Here is a 26312-nt window from a genome sequence, read left to right on the forward strand (position 1 = left end):
ATTCAAAAAATTGCAGATGCTGGAAACCAGAAATATGAACAATGCTGCCACCTGTCAGCAGGTTGAGCAGTATCCGTGCAGAGAGAAACATAAATCGTGTTTCAGGTCAAGTGCTACAAACAGAAAACAGAAAATCTTAAGAAGCCTGAAGGGTCTTCAACCTGAAGTGTTAACTTTGTTTATCTTTCCAGAGATACTGCCTGATCTGCAAAGTATTTTAATTGTTTTCTGCTTTTATGTAGACTGTCATATGTTAAAAGACTGGAGCGACTAGGCTTGTATACACTGGAATTTAGAAGAATGAGAGGGGATCTTATCGAAACATATAAGATTATTAAGGGGTTGGACACGTTAGAGGCAGGAAACATGTTCCCAAAGTTGGGGGAGTCCAGAACCAGGGGCCACAGTTTAAGAATAAGGGGTAGGCCATTTAGAACGGAGATGAAGAAAAACTTTTTCAGTCAGAGAGTTGTAAATCTGTGGAATTCATTGCCTCAGAAGGCAGTGGAGGCCAAGTCTCTGAATGCATTCAAGAGAGAGCTAGATAGAGCTCTTAAGGATAGCGGAGTCAGGCGGTATGGGGAGAAGGCAGGAACGGGGTACTGATTGAGAATGATCAGCCATGATCACATTGAATGGTGGTGCTGGCTCGAAGGGCCGAATGGCCTACTCCTGCACCTATTGTCTATTGCCTATTGTCTATGTAAGACTTTTGCCAGGTTATGAAGATTCACAATCCACAACGTTTCTCTTTTTCACCCGAATTTGCAAGCCAATTTTCACACTAACATACAATATGATTTTGGCTCACATTTCTCTAACACCCACAACGGAAAGACAAGCACCAAAATAGAGATGCCCACCCAAAACAGTTTTAGCATATTCAGGATTTTTCCATTTTAGTTCTTGCAGCCAAGGTTTCCTTAATCGCATCTGGCAAAGTCTGAGTAGTTAATTGCTTTTCCACAGAGTAGTTTGATTGGAAATAATGTAAAGAGAAATATAAAGCAGATAAACTCAAGGTGCATATTCATATTAAGATACAAGTAGGCCAAAGAATGCAGGTGATGAAGTCGCAAATTTCCACAACTTTACTCTTTCATTTATCACAGGCATTACGGATCTTCCTCAACAATTCCCTGTAATTTTTAAGAACTTACTGGATGTTTATATTCACTGCCTCAAGAAGATAGCACAGAAAATTAGCCCATAACCCACAAATATTTCATGAGATAATTGTTGACCCAACCTCTCCAGCCTAATAAGGGACAATTTACTAGGCTAGAAAGATTGAGAAATTTGTTTTTCTCTCTCCTTTTCTATTTCTACCTATCGATTGCTCTCTCCTAATTCCACTCTTTACCCTCCCATACCCGACTCCATCTGCACAGAATCTCCCTTCTGATCTGGTTCCACATATCACCCGCTGGTCTCCACCTCATCCTTCCTCTCAGCTCTTTATATTGACTATCTCCTCTACACTGTCAGTCCTGGTGCAGAGTCTCAACCCAAAATGTGGACTAACCCACTGCCTCCACAGATGCTGCATGATATTCCCTTGTATCTCCAAAGGTCAACTAAACTGTTGGTTCTCACTCAAGTATGTGATAAATGATTTCCCTAAATTATTTTAATAGATTTCCCTCATTTTTACTTTCTTTTTTTTTTACAAAATTCAATACACCTTTGCCTCCCTTTGTCTTTCAGGACTTAATTACGGGTGATGCAAATTTATGAATGCATTTTATGCACTTTTTCCACTTTTATGCAAAAACAAGTGTATTACAGTTAATGTTGGTGAGTTAGTGAAGATGAAAATAATGCCATAGCAGGGTCACTTCAATCCATATATGGTACCTGACTTTTTGCGTCAGAGAGTCATAAAACAACAATCTTGCTTTCAATGTTAGCAAGACCAAGGAGCTGATTGTTGGCTTTGGGAAGGAAAGCCATGGATCCACAAACATTTTTTCATCAATGGGGCAATGGTGGATAAGTCAACTTGAAACATCAAGCTCTTGAACACTACAGAAACCAACCCTACCTCAGCAACTATGATCTTCTATGGACTGTCTTTGGTGGCACTACAGACCATGGTTTTGCACTATAAAGGTTGCCTTGTATTAATTTATTGTGTTATTGATTATTATATATGTATTTGAATGTTATCCTGTTAACGGGCCTGTAAATCTAAAGCAAGTAAGAATTTCAATGTTCCATTGCAGGAACAGTTAAACATTTGAATCTTAACTCGTGGACCAAAGATCATGTTTTTGGTCCTGTACTTTTCTATGTTCTATATTAAATGTATTTCTCACCAACTCTTTTCCAGCCACGTGTGTAAATTAATTACTTCAATCATATTAATTTCCTTGCAGCATAATTTTCTCATTCCTTAACAGCCTGCAAAATTTAATCTCCATTTTGTTCCTAATGAATAATACATTATGCATTAACACTTTTTCCGAATAAGGTTAGTTATTCCTTAGATAGATAGAATAGATAGAATTGCTGAAGCATGTGCTAAAATTTCTTTACATATTATATATGTAACCTTTCTCAGTTTAACTGGAATTGAATAGGTGTCCATCCGCTGTTAAATAAATCTTTTCCTTAAAAGAGGCACACTTTTTTTCCAGAAGGATGATAATCATTTTAGTTTAATGCATGTTTTTCTCACATCCTCTTTTCAAACTTCCCCTTTTTATCTCTGAAATTTACTAAATCTTGTAAACTATAAGTGACTCTCACATTTTTAATCTGCTTTCTCCTTACTTACCACTTCCTTCAAGAGGTTGGTTTGAGTTTTCTATCACCCAGCACATTGCTCTAACACACTTTTCTATGCCTGGCCAGTAATCACTGCTCTCCATTGCAGATCCCTGTGCAACAAACACATCAAAGGCCCTGGAATAAAATGAATCATTATTGAAGGACAAGAAAATAAAATCTAAAATTACTGCTGTTTTTTAGTAACTCCAAGTAAAAATGGCTATGTCAGCCATGGTTGACTCTGATAATTAGTGCTCACCTATTCAAAGCCTAATTCAACTTTACACAATTGATACACAAAGCCCTATTCAACTTTGTCATGTGGACAAATCTTGTTCAATCCCCAATGACACAGGTGAACCGTTAAAACACACACGCGCACTCACACGTGCATATGTATGCATGCATACACACACATACAGATCTAGAGGCCTATTTGATCTGACTATCCCACTGACAAGAAAAGGTGAGCATACATTAACTGCATGAAATAAAAGAACATACAATTATGTTGATAGTAAAACTATTGATTTTTTCACATTGTTTCATATAACTAATATTTAAATTCAGAAAATCTCAGCGGTTAGAAGTAATGACTCCACGGCTATTCATTTACTTTTCCTCCATGCAGGCCTTTACAAGCCACACACCTTCTGCAAATAGAACTGTCGCCATACGACTTTTTTTTGCTGCTGCATGTGGGTGGGTGGCCAACAGGAAGCATATTAGAGAGACTCAATGAAGATGTTTTTCCCCTCATCCTGACTTCCCTTTTGGGGATTTTTCTTTTGTGATTTGATCTCTCATATTTTAAAGAGATTTGCGAAACTTGCCACATTTTCAACCTTCCCTCTTAAATTACTCTCAGTCAATTGTTATCCTAGGAAAAGGTCAACTTTAAGTTTGGCTGACTTGTCTAATCTTAGCTACTACATGAGAGTAAAACAACATTCAAATACAATGCAAATGTAAATGCATTATTTGATGATGTGATGAAAGAAGAATTAGACTCCTCTCAATCCATTGGCATGTACAATCTGGACTCAAATATGGAAGACTGCTACTTATACAATGTAATTGAAGGTGATAGAAGCCCACAGAAATGTACTTCGGAGAATCAATACCATCAGGGAAAGGATATGAGAAGGGAGAATCATTGGTAGGGAAAGTCCAGAGTAAGAGAATCGAGGACCAGAGGACATAGGTTTAAGGTGAAGAGGGTAAAGATGTAATAGGAATCTGAGAGGTAACTTTTTCACACAAAGGGTGATGGGTGTATGGAACAAGATGTCAGAGGAGGTAGTTGAGGCTGGAACTATCCCAAAGTTTAAGAAACAGTTAGACAGGTACAGGAGAGGTTTGGGGGGATATGGACCAAGCATCGGCAGTGGGACTAGTGTAGCTGGGACATGTTGGCCGGTGTGGGCAAGTTGGGCCAAAGGCCTTGTTTCCACACTGTTTCCACACTGTATCACTCTGTGACTCTGTGACTCTTAAAAGAAAGAACTCCGCGTAAAAATGGTTAGGTCAGCCATTACTAAAAGAATGCTGACTATGGAATTTGAGAGGTCCAACAAATGTTTTTTAATAACCCTGGTAAAACTGTCTGCTGTAGGAACTACAGAGTAAGACATGAAAAACAAAGGTTGAATCCGAGGGTGCCTGAGTTGGACTTACAGGTTCCGCAAGAGATTTTGCTGAGAAATGTTGAATTCAAAATTTTTCCAAAGCTCAGAATTTTTTGTTACATTTTCTGAAAACTTATGAAAGAAGTCCCTTTTGAATTTCTCATTGGAGGCATATGCTGATAATACTTCTTCCCATCCTTTGTACATATCTGCGACTGTGATCTGAAAATCCGGCTGCACACCATTCGTTATCTGTAAAAAGTGAAATTAAAGAAACAGAAACAGATTATTGACAAGTAATTATTGCATAATAGTAGAGCAAAATTATTGCATAATAGTAGTGGCTCCTTTACAACTGAAGTAATAGTGACAAAACTACCAGTTTTTACATCAATGCTCCACAAAACTGACAGCAGCTTTGATATTTCTACACATGTAAAACAAAGATCGCGGCAACTCTTTGTGTGCTCATCCCAGAAATTGATCTACTTTCAACGGATACTCTTGCACTTTGCTCTATCCATTGAACGGATTTGGGTATATATATATAGTATTATCTGACCTGATTGGATAGCATGAAAAACAAAGCTTTTCACTGTACCTCAGTGCACATGACAATAATAAATCTTAACCAGACCCTACGAGAACATAGAAATCCAAAGTTGTTATTTGAGATTTGACAAGAATGCGATGCAGTGCTTCAATGTTTAAATCAGCATGGATTGACAAGGAGATGAGAACATATCCAATAATTCACCCAAAGATGCTGTACTTCATCAGATGAGACAGCAGCAACCCATTTCTGTGGAGGGCCAAGATTCTACTGGAAGAGTTTTGAGTTTAGTTTATTGTCACGTGTACCAAGGTACAGTGAAAAGCTTCTGTTGCATGCTCACCAGTCAGCAGAAAGACAATACATGCTGATGAGGATGGTTCTGAGCTGCTTGGCTAGCAGATTTGTACTTTGTTTATTGGTTAATTGTCTACCAATGTTTACAAATTTAAAACAAACTTTAATAGCTAGTTAAGTGCATAATCCCATTTAAACACTTTTTTTTTAATGTTTGAAGGTTTTCAAGCTTTCAACGTTTCTCAATGTTTCAGAATATTTTTTAAAGTTTAAATTCTAAACCATTCAGATAACATTTGCAGCCAGTACATGTCGCTGCTTTGTGGGTAAAGGCAATTCTTGACCACGGCATGATGCATCATTTTTAGCATTTTAAATCTGCATCAGTAAGTAATTGGACACCACCGGGTTCAGTACTGGGGTCTTAGTTACTTATAATCTATATCAATGGTTTGGATAAATAGATTGAGTATATTGTAGTCATATTTCCATCGGAAGGAGCTGCAGATGCTGTTTTTTTCCGAAGATCGACACAATGTGCTGGAGTAACTCAGTGGGTCAGGCACCATCTCTGGAGAAAAAGGATGCGTGACATTTTTTGGTCGGAACGAAGGGAAGAGTCTGAAGAAGGGTTCCGACCCGAAACGTCACACATCCTTTTTCTCTAGAGATGCCACCTGCCCTCTAAGTTACTCCAGCGCTTTTGTGTCTATCTTCTTGTAGATACATTTGTTGATTGTACAAATATAGGTAGTTTAGCAGCTGGGGAGAAGGACACAAAGAGCTCAGATGGGACATGGATTGGTGAATGAAAAAGAGGTTGGCGCATATTGTGGGAAAATGAGAGGTTATCCATTTTGAAAGGAAGAAGGTACAGCAAATTATTAAAAGAGAGTGAAACTACAAAAAAGATTACTGCCCAATGGGCAAATGTAGTAGCAAAAGAGAGAATTCAGAATGTTGGCTGGATGATGGTTTGTAGTTATAAAGAGAGATTGGATATGCTGGGTATATTCTCACTGGAATGTAAGCGGTTAGGAGGGTGACCTTTGCATAGGTTTACAAAATTAGATAGGATAGATGGTCACAATCTTTTTTTCCCCAGAGCAGGTGTCTACAACTAGAGGTCATTGGTTTAAAGTAAGAGAGGAGAGATTTAAAGGATATCTGAGGGATAATTTTTTTCCACAGAGGTTGTGGATTATCTGGAATGAGCTGCCAGAAGAGGTAGTGCAAGCCAATACAATTACAATATTTAAAAGATGGTTGAACAGGTACTTGAATAGAAAAGGTGTGGATAGAAACTAGCTTTATGCAGGCAAGTAGTATTAAGTTTAGGTTTAGGCTTATTATTGTCACACGTGAAAGTGAAAGTGTTTTGGTTTACATCCTATCCAAACAGATCTGATAAAATATGCATAAATACAATTGAGTCAAACTCAAGTACAAATGGGAAGATAAATTGATATGGTGGCCCAAATGAGACAAGCTGGGCCAAGGTGGGGTCATTCTATGATCATATGTTGCAGTATAGGCCAATAGATACAATTAGCTTTGCTTCAAAAATAAATAGGTTGTACACACAATTGAAATTACAAACAACTCAGATAATAAATCGTTTATTTTCAATATTGTCTGCATAAATGACAACTTACGGCATCAATCCATATCTTGCAAGCCTTAGTATAGTTACTTGTTTTCCAGGGAAAATCGAGCTGATCCTGCCCACTGGCAAGAGATGTTAAGGTATTATTTAATAATAACTCCTCTGGAAGATTGAGAAGATCTTTCATCTTCAAGACAATTGATGTGATGGGCACATTTTTGGTCAGGTTCTACAAAGAATAAAAGACAGATATTTTGAAGAACTACTTAACATACCATATCAATAAAATTCTTTCTCACAACTTCATCAAGGTTAAAAGCATTTCTGACATACTGATTGAGGGGCATCAATTGAACAGTTCAAACACCCAATACCCTCAAGATCTATACGTGCCTGCTCTGCGAAAGAAAATATTCTAACCATCTATCCTATCTATGGCCCTCATCATTTTATAAACCTATATAAGGGCAACCTCCCTCAGCCTCTTATGTTCCAGTGAGAATAAACCCCATTTATCCAATCTTTCCTTGTTACCACAATCCTCCACTCCAGGCAACATCCCAGTGAATCTCTTCTGTATCCTCTCTATTGATACCACATCTTCTGACCCACCACATACTTGTTATTTACTATTCAAGGTAAAAGAGGCCTGCCGCTCTTTTTCCCCCACACTGTCGCTCAGCAATTCAGAATTCAGCTTGAATGTTCACTGTGCAGCACTGATATTTACAGCATCTTCTGAAGACATTGATGAGCTTCCATGCATGCTGATGGTGTGTCTCCCTGTGTGTGTTTATGTAATTGCCTGCTCTCATGTGCTTTACAATATTTTTAGAATGAAAAGCCAACCATAGTCAAGCCAATATTATTTCTGAAGGGTCTCGACCCAAAACGTCACCCATTCCTTCTATAAAAAGATGCTGCCTGTCCTGCTGAGTTACTCCAGCATTTTGTGTCTATCTTATTTCATCTACCCTTGGAAGTTCTACTGTTCTGAACCTCCTCCTTTTAATCTCTCCAAAATTATTTAGAACTCTATTTTCAGTGCCCTGCTATTATAAAGTCATAGAGTCTTACAGCGTGGAAAGAGGCCCTTCGATCCAACTTGCCCACACTGGTCAACATGTCCCAGCTACACTAGCGCTCCTGCCTGTGCTTGGTCCATATCCCTCCAAACCTGTCCTATCCATGTACCTGGTCCATATCTCCCTAACCGGTTCCTATACATGCATCGATCTAAATGTTTCTTAAACGTTGCGATAGTACCTGCCTCAACTACCTCCTCCGGCAGTTTGTTCCATACACTGACCACCCATTGTGTAAAAAAGTTACTCCTTAGGTTCCTATTAAATCTTACCCCCTCACCTTAAACCTATGTTCTCTAGTTTTTGATTCCCCTACTCTGGGCAAGAGACTCTGTGCGTCTACCCGATCTATTTGTCTCATGATTTTGTACACCTCTATAAGATCACACCTTATCCTCCTGTGCTCCAAGGATAGAGTCCAAGTCTGCTAAACCTCTCTCTATTGCTCAGACCCTCGAGTCCTGGCAACATTCTCGTAAATCTTCTCTACATCCTTTCCAATTTGACAGCATCTTTCCTATTACATGGTGGCCAAAATTAAATGCAGCCTCACCAATATCTTATACAACTGCAACATGACCTCCCAACTTCCATACTCAATGCTCTGACCGATGAAGGTCAATGTGTCAATAGCCTTTTTGACCATCCTATCGATCTGAGATGCCACTTTCAACAAACTATGTACCTGTACTCCTAGATCCCCCTGCTCTAAAACATTCCCCAGAGCCCTACCGTTCACTGTGTAGGTTCTGCCCATGTTATTGCTCCCAAAATACAACACCTCACATTTGTCTGTATTAAATTCCATCAACCATTCCCTGGCCCACCAGTCCAACCGATCAAGATTCTGTCTAATTCTTTCACAAACTGGCATATCAATGCATACAAATATTTTTAAGCAATAAATATAGATCCAACTAAACTACTGAATGAACTTCAAAAACATTACAGGTACATTTGAGGTGAAATAGACTAAATAATAGAAAAATAATCTGGGTTGAAACTCTTTGGTTCAGCATTATGTCGTCTAGCAAATCCCATGGTCTGGCATGTTATGAATCTGGTGCCATTAGTTTGCAGGGTGCATTGTGTGTAATTGTGATTGGCATGCTATAGAATGGATGTCATTAAACTGGAAAGGATGCAGAAAAGATTCACAAGGATGTTATCAGGACTGGAGTGCTTGAGTTGAAAGGAGAGCTTATAAGCTGGTACTTTTTTCTATGGATAGTAGGAGGTTAAGGTGAAGGTTTATTAAAGGTATACAAAATTACAAGGGGAATAAATAAAGGAAATGTTCACAGTCTTTACCCAGGATAGAAGAGTCTAAAACTAGAGGGCATAGATTTAAAGTGAGAGGGGAAAAAATGAAGTTGAGTGACCTGAGTATAAGGACTAGTTACAGATTCAACTGACTGAATGGCAAACCTACCATGATAGCTCAATTCGTTTGTCAAATCTTTATTAAGTGCTCCTGTCCGATGCCTGCAACAGGAGTGCTTAAAATTGTAACTGAATACATGAGAAAAATGAATGGTCCTTATCTCAAACATGGATATCAAAAATTACAAATCACTCTACAACCATCTGTCAAAAGTAAGAAGCTAGAAATACATTCCAAAAACAAGTCATATTTTAGGTGTTTTAACAGTAGTTTCATTGATTTACCAATTTTATTTCTGATATAAGAATTTCGACATCCATAATAATGCGGCTCACATCCTTCACACCCACGCTGAAGTACACTTTCTTCATTAGAAGATACATATCTACAAGGAAATGAAAAATATAAGCAGAAGTGTATTAGCCAAAAGGCCAAGAAGCGATGATCCTACTATAACATAGGGAATCAGCAGATGAACCAGTAGCCTTTGGCTTTATTTTTTATGTCCACAAAATGGTAACTGCATTCATAACTTGCTGCAACCCAGGCACAGTACTGCATTCCCCTGTTTTTTTCTGAAAGGATGGTCAGTCTGATTCAAATACCATTATCCGAAATCCAGGGACTACTCAACAGAATTTAAAAATCAAATAAATTTGTGACACAGAAGGAAACTTCCCGGCCCATTCTGTTCATGACTGAACAAAGTTCACCAGCATTTAAGGACTGGGTTTCAGCTCTCCACCAACAAAATTGGTTTTCTTCGATTCCTCCTAATCTTTCTGCTGATTACCTACAATTTTATACAATATTATCTGTTAATCTTTCTATTATGCCCTCAGTTACTGTTTCTCTGCTTAGGGAAATAGGCTTTCTCTCCATAAAATTAGGCTTTAAATAATTTTTACATCCCAGATAAATCTCGCAGTCTCCTTTACTGCAGGGAAATTACCTCAGCCTCGGGAGTTCCTTTGTTACAACTATGATTAAATGAATGAATAAATGAATGAATGAATGAATTAATACTTTATTGTTACATGAGACAAGTCACAGTGAAATTCTTTGCTTGCAGACCCAAGGCATGCAATAGTCGCCACATAAAGGGCGTTAGCAGAGTTACCAAGTATCCCGTGCCAGGTCCACCTTGTTCTTCCCCCTCCCTCATGGCGGTTCCCCCACACTGGCTCCTCCTTTGTTCTCCCCCCCCTCCACGTCCCACATGCCCCCCCCCCCCCCACCCACACACATGAACTATAATTCTTCAGTTCTGTCAACATCTCTTCTGCAAATAATGATCTGTGACCACATCCTTTCTGTGGTCTAGTGACCAGATCTGCACATTATGCTCTAGAACTTTAGGCAGATCAAGCATGACCTTGCTGCTGTTTAATTCTATGCCTCAGCCAATAAAGCCAAATAATCCTGCAGGCCTTCTCAATCAAGATAACCACTCATTCTATACCTTCCAGAATCTGTGAAACAGGGGCTTGGATTTTACTCCATTTGTCAGCCTGGAGGCCAATGTACAGTTTGCTCTTTTCTACTTATAAAAGAATGTATTTGGCATAGAGGTAATTCAACGAGATCACTACTTCGATTGTGGAATGAGAATATTATTCTATGAAGAGAAATTGATCAAGATTGCTTTATATTCAGTGGAGTTTTAAAGAATGTGACTTCATTGAATTTCTTATCATTATATTTTATGACCAATGTATAGAGTAAAAGTTACTCCTTCACAAACTGTTAAGGGGATTCTATATTCATCTATGATATTTACATATCTTGCACTTTCTCACGATCGTGTACAAATGACTACAACATTGTATGTTGAGAATGCAGAATTCATAGGAAACAATTATGTTGATTCAGATAACATTTCTACTACATGTTGTCCTTCAAAAAAAACTCTGTCCTTCCATGATATTTGCTAACAAATCTGAAAAATGCATGATTTACAGTACAGGTTATTTTTCCTCGCAGGGATGACAGTTGGTATGGGGTTTTTTCTGTTGTGAATTGTCCTTAGTGGGTAGATGAAAACCAGAATTTGATGAGAATTGGGGGATGGTGGTGGGGGGGGGGGGGGGGGGGGGTGGTGGAATAAAAAAATGTGATTAATGGATGGTTGATGGTCGTTGTGAACTCACTTGGACGTTTTCATGCTGAATGCAACTATTTTGCAAAATCTTTTTTTATCTAAGAGATTTAAGAGGTACTGATTGGAAACAGGCTCTTCGGCCCATCAAGTCCACGCTGATCATCAATCACCCATTCATCCATTCCTGTGGCAATTTTAGAGAAACCAATTAACCAACATCCCCGCGTGTCTTTGTGACATGGGAGGAAACTGGACCGCCCTCAGGAAACCCACACGGTCACAGGGACAACGTGCAAACTCCACAAAGAGAGTACCCGAGGTCAGGATCGAACTTGGGTCTCTGACGCTGTGAGGCAGCAGCGCTATCTGCTGATATATTTGTAAAAATTTGAATATGCACTGGATGTTCTGCTGGAACAGGATAGCTAGACGTTATTGTGACGCATTTTTCTTTAAGCTTATATTAAGAATGTTTATCAAAGTAAGAAAATACAAGTGCTGCAAGTGATGTGTACCCAATATCAAATAGACAGGTCAACTACATAATTTTTAACAGAGAATAAAGCTTCCCCATGTTCTATTCAATGATACAATTCATACTTGGAAATCCACTCCTATTAACCTAGTACCTTTTCAAATCAACCTTCTTTCTGCGTAGCAGTGATAATTACTTCCCTATTCACCTTTGTCCTGCAGGCCTCTAGATGCTGGATTAAGCATCCTAATTCATGCAACATAGCCACACAGCCAGAATGAATTTAATCAGCCTGAGCTAGATTTTTATTGGTTCCAGAAGTGGAAAATGACACCTGAGAAGTGATAATGGGCTATAAACAAATGGTAGAGGAATTGACTTCATTTTTCTACAACACTCCCCAGTGCCCTTTAGTTTATTTCGAGAGGACTAAAATATAACAACAGGGATGCAATGTTGATGCTTTATAAGGCACTGGTCAGAAAGTATTTGGAATACTGTGAGCAGTTTTGGATCCCATGTTTGAGGAAGAATGTGCTAGCATTGGAGAGGCTCCAGAGGAGATATACGAGAATGATCCTGGAGTTGACTGGGTTAACATATGATGAGCATTTGACTGCACTGGTCCTGTACTGTCTGGAGTTTAGAAGGATGAGGAGGGACCTCATTGAAATTACCAAATAGTGAAAGGCCTGGAATAGAGTGGATGTGGAGAGAATGTTTCCACAAGTGGAGAGTCTAGAACCAGAGGGCATAGCCTCAGAATAAAAAGGCGTACCTTTAGAAAGAAGATCAGGACAAATTTCTTTAGAGTGTGATGAATCTGTAGAATTTATTGCCACAGAGGGCTATGGAGGCCAAGTCATTGGGTGTTTTTCAAGCAGAGATTGAGTTACTTGATTGGTAAGGGTGTCAAGGGTTGTGGGAAGAAGGCCGGAGAATGGGGTTGAGAGGGAAAGATAGATCAGTCATTATTGAATGGTGGAGTAGACTCAATGAGCCGAATTGCCTACTTCTACTCCTATGACTTATAAACTTATGAAAAGCCTAGGTTTATCGAACAATTCTTGTAGGGTTTTTTAATTAGGATATGCTGCTGAGAGAGGGGGAAAAAATCAGCCTCCATCGCCAGCACAGAGGCAATACAAGCGTTCATCAAGAACAGGATTCAGGATGCAGAGCACAATACCTGTTTGCTACCATGTTACAAATTTAGTTCACATGTGTCAATGGATAAATTTCTCCTTCAATGCCAATATCTGAATCATATTTTGAGTTCATTATTAAAAGCTCATTAAAATCTTAAATTCAATAATGCTATTATGGAGATGTTCCACAAAATAAAAACATAGCTTTTGATCACGGATGTATTTTTATACATTTGTTGCACCCCATTTGAAACATCACTGACATACTGCCATCTTCTGGATTTCCTTTGACACTGCTGTTGCAAAGGATGACAAAAGGCTTCTCAGCCAACTGGAATGGTCAGAAAAATCACACAAGGTTTTCAATGTTCGTACATTTTGATGCTCACCAGACCACTCTTGCATGCAGCAATTTTACATAACAATAGGTTAGATTTTCCAGGGAAATTCCCAGGCATAAGTACCAGCAACATTGGGAATTCTTGACATGGATGTGCTAATGCAGAATCCTAAAAATTGAGAACAGATACTTGCCAACATTTTGCCAACTCTGCACCATTGGTTGACAGAGTCCAGTAACAAAACACAGAATTGAAGCAACAGTCACCACTTGCAACAGTAGGTTCACGGGCAAACAATGTGCTGCAATTGTTTGCAAGTAGCAATGGCTGCAAGGAGTTAAAGTAATTTAATATTTTGGGATCGTTTTAATTATTTATTTGACTGTTTTAAGTGTTCATATGCCTTATATTTTTTCTATTTTCTTAACTTGTATTCATATTTTCGTAGTTTGATGATTTTTTAATGGAATATTGTTGAATCGACTCGATATCAGGAGTGTTTGGAAACATCAATTCTATGATTGTTTGACAAATTGCTAAGTCAGTGTGTGTGACTAGATGAATTGTCCCACAAGCTGAAATCAATCTCTGGCAACACGCATGTCTGCCAGATGAGCTCAATTCCTTTTAAGCCTGTGTTGAACAGGCAAGCATCCCCCCCCCCCCCCCCCCCCCACCATTCCCCGCTGACTCCATCTCATACATCTGGGTGGCAAAAGTCATAAGCTCATAAGTGATAGGAACAGAATTAGGCCATTCAGCCCATCAGGTCTACTCCACCGTTCAATCATGGCTGATTTATCTCTCCTTCCTAACCTTATTCTCCTGCCTTCTCCCCATAACCCCTGACACCCACACTAATCAAGAATCTATCTATCTCTGCCTTAAAAATATCCATTGACTTGGCCACCACAGCCTTCTGCAGCAAAGCATTCCACAGAGATGTGCTTTCACGAGGGTAAACTCTCGGAAGGCAGCCGGCCTGGATGGAGTCAAAGAATGGTTTCCAAAAATTGTGTGCGAATCAAATGGCCACTGTCTTCTCCAATATCTTCCATCTCTCACTTCAATAGTCTTTTGCCCCTATCTGCTTCAAAGAAACTTTCATTATTCCAGTCTCCAAGAAAAACAAAGCGACCCGTCTCAATGATATCGCCCAATAGCTCTAATGTCGATCATAAATAAGTGTTTTGATTGATTTGTAATGAGCCACATCAGCATCAGTCTTATAAACAATCCAGTCCCTTTCAATTTGCATACAGGAAAGATGAATCTAAGGAGGATGCCATCTTATTCAGCTCTATATTCAGCTCTGGCTCTTAACAAGAAGAGCATTTATGTCAGGATACTGCTCATTAGTTACAGCTCAATCTTCAACAAACTCATTCCTAAACCTCTGGACCTTGCCTTGGGGCCTCCATTTGCAACTGGCATCTGGACATTCTGACTGGCAGGCTTTAACCGGTTAGAACTGGTCATAGCCTTTCCTCCATACTGGCCCTCAACACCAATAGCTCCTTAGGGTCGTGTGCTCAGTTCCAGGCACTGTTTCTGTGATCTGTGGTCAAGTACAAACCAAATTGATCTTCAAGTTCACCGAGGATACCACAGTTGTCAGCTGGATCAACAACAACCATGAGACAAAGTACAGTAAAGAGAATGAGAACATAGTGTCCTGGTATCAGGACAATAATCAAGCCATTATTGTCAGCAAGATGAAATACTTGGTTGTTGACCCAAGAAAGCCAGAGGATAAACACATCCCTGTCCTCGCGAACCTAAACTGGTCTCATCACATTCAAGATAGTGCATCGGCATATTTAATTCAGAAAGTATTCGGACAGGATACAAGTCAGCCTGGCAATGGAAGCTGCTCAAGTCTTTTTCAACCTGGTGAATACTGCCCAGGCTATCAGAGGTTCATTACTTCCTTCCATCCAGTTCATTTTCACAGTGCATTGTATCGGGAAGATTTAAAGCCTAGTCAATGTGCCTGCCACCCTGCCATTCCCTTTTCTCTCTTCTACTTTCTGAAAGAAAATACAGGAGCTTGATAGCTCAGATGTCCAGACTTAAGAACAACTTAAGAACTGTTATCAGACACCTGAAAACAATCAACCCTTTCACACCCGATTATACTACAGCCTTGCACTGTTCTGCTGTTTTGCACTCAGTGTTGTATTTATTGTTATGTTTATTATTACTGTAAGTGTACAGTTTACTTTACTAGGAATATCATTGCATCCTGGTTTATATGATATAAGAAAATAACTGCAGATGCTGGTACAAATCGAAGGTATTTATTCACAAAATGCTGGAGTAACTCAGCAGGTCAGGCAGCATCTCAGGAGAGAAGGAATGGGTGACGTTTCGGGTCGAGACCTTTCTTCAGACTGATGTCAGGGGGGCCGGACAAAGGAAGGAAAGAGTTGGAGACAGGAAGATAGAGGGAGATCTGGGAAGGGGGAGGGGAAGAGAGGGACAGAGGAACTATCTAAAGTTGGAGAAGTCGATATTCATACCACTGGGTTGCAAGCTGCCCAGGCGAAATATGAGGTGCTGTTCCTCCAATTTCCGGCGGGCCTCACTATGGCACTGGAGGAGGCCCATGACAGAAAGGTCAGACTGGGAATGGGAGGGGGAGTTGAAGTGCTCGGCCACCGGGAGATCAGATTGGCCAACGCGGACCAAGCACAGGTGTTGAGCAAAGCGATCGCCGAGCCTGCGCTTGGTTTCGCCGATGTAAATAAGTTGACATCTGGAGCAGCGGATGTAATAGATGAGGTTGGAAGAGGTGCAGGTGAACCTCTGTCTCACCTGGAAAGACTGTTTGGGTCCTTGGATGGAGTTGAGGGGGGAGGTAAAGGGACAGGTGTTGCATCTCGTGCAGTTGCAGGGGAAAGTGCCAGAGGATGGGGTGGTTTGGGTAGGAAGGGATGAGTGGACCAGGCAGTAACGGAGGGAATGGTCTCTGCGGAACGCAGAAAGGGAAGGGGATGGGAAGGTATGGCCAGTGGTGGGGTCCCGTTGTAGGTGACGGAAATGTTGGCGGATGATTTGTTGGATACGCTGACTGGTGGGGTGGAAGGTGAGAATGAGGGGGATTCTGTGCTTGTTACGAGTGGGGGGAGGGGGAGCAAGAGCGGAGCTGCGGGATGTAGAAGAGACCCTAGTGAGAGCCTCATCTATAATGGAAGAGGGAAAGCCCCGTTTCCTGATGAATGAGGATATCTCTGACGCCCTAGTGTGAAACACCTCATCCCGGGCGCAGATGCGGCGTAGACGGAGGAATTGGGAGTAGGGTATAGACGTTTTGCAGTGGACCGGGTGGGAAGAAGTGTAGTCCAGATAGCTGTGGGAGTCAATGGGTTTATAGTAGATGTCAGTTACTAGTCTGTCTCCTGTGATGGAGATGGTGAGGTCCAGAAATGGGAGGGAGATTTCGGAGATGGTCCAGGTATATTTAAGGGCAGGATGGAAATTGGAAGTGAAGTGTATGAAGTCAGTGAGTTCTGCATGGGTACAAGAGGTAGCACCAATGCAGTCATCGATGTAGCGGAGGTAGAGTTCGGGGATAGGGCCGTTGTACGCCCGGAACAGGGATTGTTTGACGTACCCGACAAAGAGGCAGGCATAGTTAGGGCCCATGCGAGTGCCCATAGCTACGCCTCTGGTTTGGAGAAAGTAGGAGGAGTCAAAGGAGAAGTTGTTGAGGGTAAGAACCAGCTCTGCTAGGCGGAGGAGAGTGTTGGTAGATGGGGATTGGCTGGTTCTACGGTCAAGGAAGAAACGGAGGGCTTCGAGACCATCCTTGTGGGGGATGGAAGTGTAGAGTGACAAGCGGGGGGGTCCAAGAGGAGGGGTCCGTTGGAGACGGGAGAAGGGGTCATCAGTGGGGGGTGAGGACTCCTTACCATGGAAAAAGGGTCGGAGGCGGAGGCGGCGGAAGAAGAGCTCCACGTCATGGCGGACGCGGCATTCGTTGATGTGGGGGCGGAGGGGAACAAAGGTAAGGCCTCTGCTGAGGACAGGGGGGATGGTGAACACCCGGCAATGGTGGGGGTTGGGGTCGGATGTAGGCAGGGGGCAGATGGAGGTGGAGGGGATGTATGGTGAGGGGGTGGTGGGTTAACAGAGCAGAGGGGGGCATGAGGACCGATGTGGGGAGTAGTTAGGGTCGCCTGGCTAGAGGGGGAAGGGGGAGATCCAGTGGAGATCTTGCTGTGGTTACCTGTAGTAGAGGGTGGGCAGTAGGACGCAGCGGTGCTGTGGGACTCTGCCTGGTGGGGGCTGTGGGCCCAGCGCGGTGTCTGTGGGCCGGGTGGAGCTGCGGCCTGTTGTTGGTCCCGGGGGCCGGGGACAGCGACGGCTGTGACTTGCTGCTGGGCGGTGGAGTGGCGCGGGTCGACACGGTCGCTGGGGGAGGCCCGCGGGGAACTGGAGCCCGGGTAAGTGGCGGTCGGCCCGGTCAGCGGATGACCGGGGAGGACGTGGGTGGCGGTGAGGAGGTCGGGAAGGTCGGATAATTAATTCATCTGAACCTAATTGCAAAGCTAGAACTATTTGTAAAAGCTACCCGTTTCAGAATAACACCAATCATCCTACCTTTCTCGAAGTTGATGTATTCAATTATATAGTCGCTGGATAATTTGCTAAATATGAGCCTTTTCTTGACCCAAGGCCACTGTGGCAAAGATTCCAGATTGTCTTGGTACTTTTGTAACCTGCAAATATAAATACAACATTAAATTATTCTGACGTGATATTTACAATACTGATTTGGATGTAACTGTTTACCTGATGCTGAACCTTACATCAATAAAAAGCTTAGTGAAAACATTTTCTACAATGTACTGAAGTTCACATAGTGTCCCCTTCTTCTAATAGGATTCATCCTTCCCATCTTTGTCAGTTGTTAGGACCAAATAAATATTTCTAAATTACCAAAATTACCAAAAATTATAACAAATTATGTTGATAAATTATACTTTATCAACATTTTACAACGCAACAGAAAGGTGTTTGCTAATCAGTAAGCTAATAAATCCATAATTGTTTCTTTCTTGAAACACGTGTTAGTTCTCCAAATTTTCCCTAAACTGTAGTATGGGTGCTTGCCTCATTTTATATTAAGCAGTTAAAAAACATTGCCAATATCATCAGTGCTGGACAGACTCCCTTGCCTTGATGACAGAAAGCAGTCGTTATATATTTTCAAACCCAATGCCTCCTGTACCACGAAAGGGAAAATAATTAATGGTCTCTTTGAAGTGCAGCAAACCAATGTTAGACATGGGCTGATGCCAAGTTGAATAAATATCTTAAATAAACTTTGCGGCTAATAAATTCACTGCCAAATTCCTTCGGAGTATTGAATGGTTGTGGATAGATCACTGGTGGTTTACTCAACATCTCTGGGAAGAAGGTTAAATTGTACTTTATTGGTACATGCAATGTTATTGATCTACAGAAATATTTTCGCTTTTTATTCTGCCTTGTTTTGCAATGCTGTATCTATTTCTTTATACATCTAAAACTCTCTGTTTGTTTGTTTGTTTGATCATGCCTGTTTGATGATACCTTATTTTTGTGCCCCGGTCACATGATAGAACGACAACCTTACTCACCTTTGTCCTGAGGTCACCTTAATCCAAGTTTCATTCAAATTGGTCTTATATTTTTAAAGTTAGAGAGATTTTAAAGTTTTTTAAAAACCTTATTAAACTGACGCTGGTATTGTTCAGCATTCAACGTCACAATGGGACCCGCCTGAGTAACGGGAGTGGCAGCCAATGAGGGTCGGGGGGGTGCTGTGGGCCAACGAGCTGCCGCTAACTCACCCACTCCATCCTCCCCCCTCCTCCCCTCCCCCCACTCGCCCACTCCATTCCCCTTCAAACCCCATCCTCCTCTCCCACCCATCACCCACGCCATCCCCCCTCAACCCCCCCTCAACCCCCCCTTATTCCTCACCCCCACATCCCTCACGCACTCCCCCCTCTCACCCACCCTCCCCTCCCCCACTCCCCTCCTTCCCCCCAATTACCCACTCCATCCCTCCTCAACCCCCCTTATCTCCCCGTACTGCCCCCCACTCACCCACTCCATTCCCCCTCAACCCCCCTTACCCCCTCCTCACCTCCCCCCACTCACCCACTCCATACCCCCTCAACCCACCTCCCCCTCCCTCACCCACTCCATCCTCCTCAACCCCCCTTATCCCACCCTCTCCTCACCCACCCCCCCTCACCCACTCGCCCAACCCTATCCCTTCTCAACCTCCCCTTATCTCCCCCCTCCCCTCCCCCCGCCCATTCAACCACTCCATTCCCCCTCACGTGGCTGGAAGCGAGCTGCGACTCACTAAGGGGTCACTGCCACGTGTACCATCGTAAAGTCGAAACATCTTAGGTCACCCCAACTGCGCACGCACGGAATAACATCGAAAATACAAGAGAGGTTGGGGGGGTTGAGTGGGGATGGAGTGGGTGAGTGGGGGGGGAGGGGAAGGAGGGAGTGGCAGAGGGGAGGGTGCTGGACCAATGTAGGAGAAGTTTGGGGCCAATAAGGGGAAGGGGGCTGCTGAGCCCACGGGCTGCCTCTAACTTTAATAAATGTGTTCCCTCCCCCTTCTCCCCCCTACCGCCGGGAGGACTGGCGCCTGTCCCGACGTGCCCCATGCCTGACCTTCCTCCCATGGTGCAGTGCGGCGGCAAAGGGTCCAACAAGATCGTCGCCGTGCTGCAGAAGAGGCTTCGGGTCCATGGCTCAATCTGGCTACAGCACTGGTGGCACGGGTCCGAGGTGAGTGGCTCCCTCTCCCCTTCCCTGTCCTTCCTTGCCCGCCCACCGCCCCGGGGGACACTCCCCGCCCGGCAACGGGCTTCGTCAGTTGGAGAGGGTTGCCAGGCCCGCAGGATCATCAGTTGGGGGAGGGTTGCCCCAGGAGAGGCCCGCAGGAGAGATTTGAACCCCCTCAGTCTAGTAGTAGTTAATTCACTGTATGATTCGGTAAACTGCTTCCAGCCCTTAAAAATGCTGCTATGCAACCAGCTGCTTCTAGTTGCCCAGCAACGCCCTGAATAGATACCATTTCTAACGTTGATGACACAGCTCAGGCATTAGATGGATGTTTGTAATCCACGGGGAAAATGCATTAATACCACAAAAGGCATCAATACCATATTGCACTACAAAAAGGGAAACCTATAATTGGGAGATTCAAAGGTCAAAGCTCCAATCCCAGCAATTGACAAGCATGTTCCCTAACTTCTTGGCACCATACATATTCTCCAATTTCGATAACGATGCGATACGATACAATATGATACAATATGTTCCAAATTACTTTATTTATCCCAGGAATGAAATTGATCTGCCAACAATCATAAAAAATAGAAAATACATGAAACATGAAATTAAAGTGACGAGTGGAAAGGCTTAGTGGATGTGCAAAGATTGGGGGGGGAGGGGGGGGGAAGGGGGGAGGGGGGGGGAGGGGGGGGAGGGGGGGAGGGGAGTCAGTCTCAGTCTACCCCACCACAGAAGGGGGAGGAGTTGTATAGTTTGATCGCCACAGGGAAGAAGGATCTCTTTCCTGTCCTGCATCTTGGTGGAACCAGTCTGTGGCTGGAGGTACGCCTCAGGTAGACCAGTGTGTCATAGAGAGGTGAACTATATTGTCCAGGATGCTCTGCAGTTTGAGGAACATCCTCCCCTCCAAGACCACCTCCCATTAATCCAATTCTGCCCCCAGGATGGAGCCAGCCTTCCTGATAAGTTTGTTGATTCTATTGGCGTCCACAGCCTTCGCCCTGCTGCCTCAGCACACGGCAGCGAAGAAGATGGCACTGGCTACCACCAATTGGTAGAACATCTACATCTTACTGCAGACGTTGAAAGAGAGGAGCCTTCTCAAAAAGTACAGCCGGCTCTATCTCTTCTTGTACAGGGCCTCAGCGTTCCTGGAGCAGTACAATTTACTGTCCAGGTACATTCCAAGGTATTTGTACTCACTGGTAAACTGCACATCCACACCATTGATGGAGACAGAGGACAGAGATGGACCTCTCCTCCTAAAGTCCACCACCAACTCCTTAGTCTTGTCGGTGTTAAGCTGCAGGTGATTCAGCTCACACCACTCAACAAAGTCATTGACTACACCTCCGTATTCAGCTTCCCTCCCCTCACTGATGCAGCCCGCAATTGCAGTCATCTGAAAACTTCTGCAGGTGGCAGGAGATCTGTCTTTAGAAAAACAGATACACATTTCAATTTTATTTTGGCTCAGGTAGAGATTTCTATGCCAAGTCTCCTTAGTGAATCAATTCTTCCAAAGCACAAGGGGAAAGAATCGCTTTCTTGTCAACAGATGTGAATGCTAAACACAAATAGGAAAATTCATAACTCACTCTTCTGATGATGCATTGTTTATAAACTGCAAGGTGAGCTGACTGAAGTTTCTGATTAGGTAAATAGTCTGTTGTATTGAAGCAGTCGTGTTTAAATCCTGGTTGAATGTCAAAGGTCTTATTAATGCTGCCAACATTTCATTAAACTTGGTCACCAAGTAATCAACTACTCCTTCGCTTTCCAAACGATCAAAGATCTTAAAAGATAAAAAAAATACAAGGTGTATTAAAACAAACATGAGTCCTTGCCCTTCCAAATGCACATGGATCCTGTCTCAGAATCTCCTTCAGTAACCTTCGCAAGACTGACCTTAGGTTCACCAACCTGTGCTCATTACCCCTCAAGAATACAACCTCATTTTTGCTAGATCAATTTGAAGATTTTATTTAATATTTATTCGCATGTTTTCAGTTGAAATCTAAAGAGATTTTGCTTTTTACATCTGTTGATCCTTGGTGCAGCTTGCCTTATGAATAGTCTTCATTTTCAATCTAAGCTTTATCCTTGTAATTTCTCCATTCTGATCAATATTTAAAATTACTGAAGCTAACCAATCAATTCCGTAGATCATTATCTTGATCTTTTCAAGATAAGTCCTCTCACTTTCAGAAACTTAATTTAATTTGTGAGACATTGTTTCCTATGCACAAAGCTATGCTGACTATCCCTAATCATCCTTGCCTTTCCAAATGCAAATAGATCCTTTCTCAGAATCCCCTTCAGTAACTTTCCCCAAACTGATGTTAGGTTCACCAGCCTGTGGTTTCCTGGCCTGTTCTTGCAACCCTTCTTAAATAAAGATACATTAGCCACTCTCCAATCTCCCAGTATCTCACCCTTGCTAAGGAAGTTACAAAAATCTCAGGGCCTCAGCAATCTCTTCCCATGATTCTCACAACCTAGGATACACTTGATCAGTCATTATCCTTTACCTTATCTGCCTGAGTTATATTATGTCCTCATTTTCCCTCTTGATTTCTTTAAACATACTCCTACCACACTTACACTCCTCAAGATATTCACTTGATCCCAACTGCCTATACATGTCATGTGCCCACTTCTTTTTTTTTGATCAGAGCTTCAATATCCCATGTTAGCCAACTCCTGACTACGGGTGCTGTACTGTAAGGAGTTTGTACGTTCTCCCCGTGACCTGCGTGGGTTTTCTCCGAGATCTTCGGTTTCCTCCCACACTCCAAAGACGTACAGGTATGTAGGTTAATTGGCTGGGTAAATGTTTTTAAAAAATTGTCCCTAGTGGGTGTAGGATAGTGTTAATGTACGGGGATCGCTGGGCGGCACGGACTTGGTGGGCCGAAAAGGCCTGTTTCCGGCTGTATATATATGATGATATGATGATGATGATGATCCCTAGTCCTGCTTCATTTTAGCAGGAATGTGTTAGCACTCAACCCTCCCAATCTCACTTTTAAAGCCCCTTTAGCTACTGACAGCATCTCCCAATCAACTTTTGCAAGAACCTAGCTAATGCCACCAAAATTAGCCTTGCCCCAACCTAGGATTTTAACTTGTAGACCAATCCTCTCTCTCTTTCCACAACTATTTAAAAATTAATATAATAATGGTTAATGTTCCCAAAGTGCTCCCCCACTGACACTTCAACCATGCTCTCATTTCCTAAGAGGAAATTGAATGTAGTTCCCTCTCTAGTTGGGCCATCGACATATTGCTTGACGTTTTTCTGGACACACTTAATTCACACTGTTTACGTAGTCCTTTAGGACTACGGCCACGCTAATCAATATCAGGGATGTTAAAATCATCTACTTTACAAGCCTATTGCTCAAACAGTTACAAGTATCTCGATCTCTCTGCTTATGTTGCCCTCTCTCTATATTATTATCTACATCTATAATACACTAACTACTAACTTCATGAGAATGAGCACATTATTTACTCTTCTTCAAATAATTTAAGCAACAATTACATAAATGCAATGTTTTTTTTATGATGCTCTACCGGCACCTGTAAAATGTTAAGTATTTAGATTTTCAGATTTTTGGAATTTTTAACATTGCAAAAAGAATACTGAAGTTTAAAAAATAAAAATTATTCATTACATTAGGCAGGTCCTTAAACAGCCTAAGCAGTTTATAGGACAACAATTTGCCGTGGACATCAACAGCAAGGAATGATATGCATATTGGCACATTTTGGTCTCACAAAAAAAACACTGTGTTTAAGGTATTTAATAAGATGATGCATAACCACAGTTAGGAAACCATTTTTTATAGATCTGTATGCACAATGAATGCATCTCTCATAATTTAAAATTATCAAGAACAATTGACATACTTTAATTCTTAATTTACATTTGATAACCAATAGCATGAGTATTTTATGGTAGCATCAAAATCAGTGGGAAAGGCCGGAGGGTTGGCAGGAAGTGGGATTGCAATGGTAGAACTGTTGAGGGGAAAAAGAATTGTAGAAGTTACTAGAAATGCAAACATCTCTCTGTAATCTTCTCCAGCTAATGACAAGCAGACAATTATTTTCTGTAAAACAAGCATCTGCAGTTCCTAATTTGGACCTTGTTTGTGTTAAGGTTTCAAAAATACTACAGTCCATTTTATACTTATTAGCTACAGAATGTTTTTTTGGATGGGACATTTGTGAAAAGAAGATACCAAGACATTTTAGAATAATAGTCTATTGTGTATTTTTCTTACCTGTTTCATGGCTTTCATCTTGTCAATGGAATGGAACAGAACATTTGAGACATACTCCAAATAATAGTCAGGTATTCCTGATAATCTGGCCAACTTGGGTTGCATATACGATTGGAACTCGTTCATTTTTAGCAGGATGGGAAACTAAAATTAGAAACAATGAACAGACTTTGAGTAGGAAAGTTGCTTTTTTGTTGGTAATTTGTTCCTACTAGTTATGGCTTTGCAGGTAACTGGTTCTTAGTTAAACATTTCAAGTGTAAGTTCAATAGAATTCATTCTTCAGAGATAAGGTGATTTTTTGTGTGCCCAGTTTCCATTAAACTTTTCATTTGGAAATTAAACGTGGTTCCTGAAAATACCAACATCTGGTAAGAGTCTACAGGAAATGCGTCCTCAAAGTTGCTTTGTATGTGACTTCAAAATGATTTGGACTGAATGGGGGATTAATATCAGCTGAAACAGTAAGCTTATACCTGCAAACATTCATTATCATTACTAAAACACAAGCCGTCAAGACCTCAATCCCAAAGATGGCCCATGAGGGAAGACAAAGATGTCCATCAAGAATTAAAGATGGACACAAAATGCTGGAGTAAGTCAGCGGGACAGGCAACATCTCTGGAGGGAGGGAATGGGTGATCTTTCGGGGTCAAGACCCTTCTTCAGACACTTGACTCAAAAGATCACCCATTCCTTCGCTCCAGAGATGCTGCCTGTTGCGCTAAGTTACTCCAGCATTTTGTGTCTACCTTCGATGTAAACCAGCATCTGCAGTTACTTCCAACAATAACTAGATTGTTAATATAATGCATTGACTATAAGAGTTGGGTCAACATGTTGCAGTTCTACAGAACATTGGTTTGAGTATTGCATGCAGTTCTGGTCGCCACCATACTGTAAAGAGATTAACCAGATTGTTATCTAGAATTAAGAACAGTAGTTATAGGAGATATCAGATCAGCTAGGTTTATTCTCATTGGAACATTTTTAAAGCTGAGAAGTCTACTGATAGAGTTTTATAAAACTATGAGAGGCATAGATAGGATAGAGAGTCGGAATCAACTCTTTAAGCACCAAACCCAAGGGGAACAGGTTTAAGATGGGAGGGAAGAAATTTGATAAACACCTGAGGGGTAAGTACTGCACACAGAGAGAGGTGAATATCTGGAATGAGCTACCAAAGAAGATGGCAGAGACAGACACAATTACAATGTCTCAAAGGCATTGGAAAGGCCTTAAAAAGGCAGAGAGTGAAACAGGTCTAATGTAGGCAAGTTATATTACTACAAAAATACATCATAATTGGCATAAACAAGGTGAACTGAAAGGGTCCCTTTCAGTGCTGCATTAGTTTGGTGATTCTGGGATACACAAGGTTCAGCTCATCCCATGGAGGGGCAGAGAGAAAAGGAAGAGTATTCAAGAGACATTTGCCATATTAAGGTTATTGTCATCTCTGAAACTCAGTAAAGGTATTTTATAAGGGATTAAGACATTTGGGTTTTTTGTCATTTATTAAAATCTGCATTTAGGATTTCTGCAAAGCCAATCTTAAATATTGACAGGCAAGAAGAGACCAGTCGTACACATCAAAATAACAAATTTAGGGCACATGAAGACATTTTGCCTAATCTACTTGCAGTACTTTAAAAGCACTTAACCGTTTCTAAAAAGCTGTTTTCTCTTATTGAATATTCCAATGCCCAGGAAATCTGTCCACCTACAATTAAATCTAGCAAACAAGCAAAGTATGAGTTACGTAGCTTGACTATAATATTTAAACAGAAAATGCAGCTTCATTGCTCAACCCATCC

At 41.7% G+C, this 26312-nt stretch overlaps 1 protein-coding gene across 1 annotated transcript in view; it reads right to left on the minus strand.

The window, feature by feature from the left end:
• The window catches only part of LOC144609539 (uncharacterized), a 233413-nt gene that overhangs the window by 158026 nt on the left and 49075 nt on the right, over positions 1-26312 (minus strand). Inside the window, exons 9-15 of the mRNA XM_078428046.1 lie at positions 24496-24639; positions 21802-21998; positions 17996-18114; positions 9610-9710; positions 6906-7085; positions 4450-4652; positions 2780-2907 (exon numbers count right to left, since the gene is read on the minus strand). Coding sequence (XP_078284172.1) covers positions 2780-2907; positions 4450-4652; positions 6906-7085; positions 9610-9710; positions 17996-18114; positions 21802-21998; positions 24496-24639 — 1072 coding nt within the window. The remainder of the gene's footprint in view (positions 1-2779; positions 2908-4449; positions 4653-6905; positions 7086-9609; positions 9711-17995; positions 18115-21801; positions 21999-24495; positions 24640-26312) is intronic.

This window comes from Rhinoraja longicauda, chromosome 2 (genome assembly GCF_053455715.1).
Source record: "Rhinoraja longicauda isolate Sanriku21f chromosome 2, sRhiLon1.1, whole genome shotgun sequence".
Taxonomy (NCBI): domain Eukaryota; kingdom Metazoa; phylum Chordata; class Chondrichthyes; order Rajiformes; family Arhynchobatidae; genus Rhinoraja; species Rhinoraja longicauda.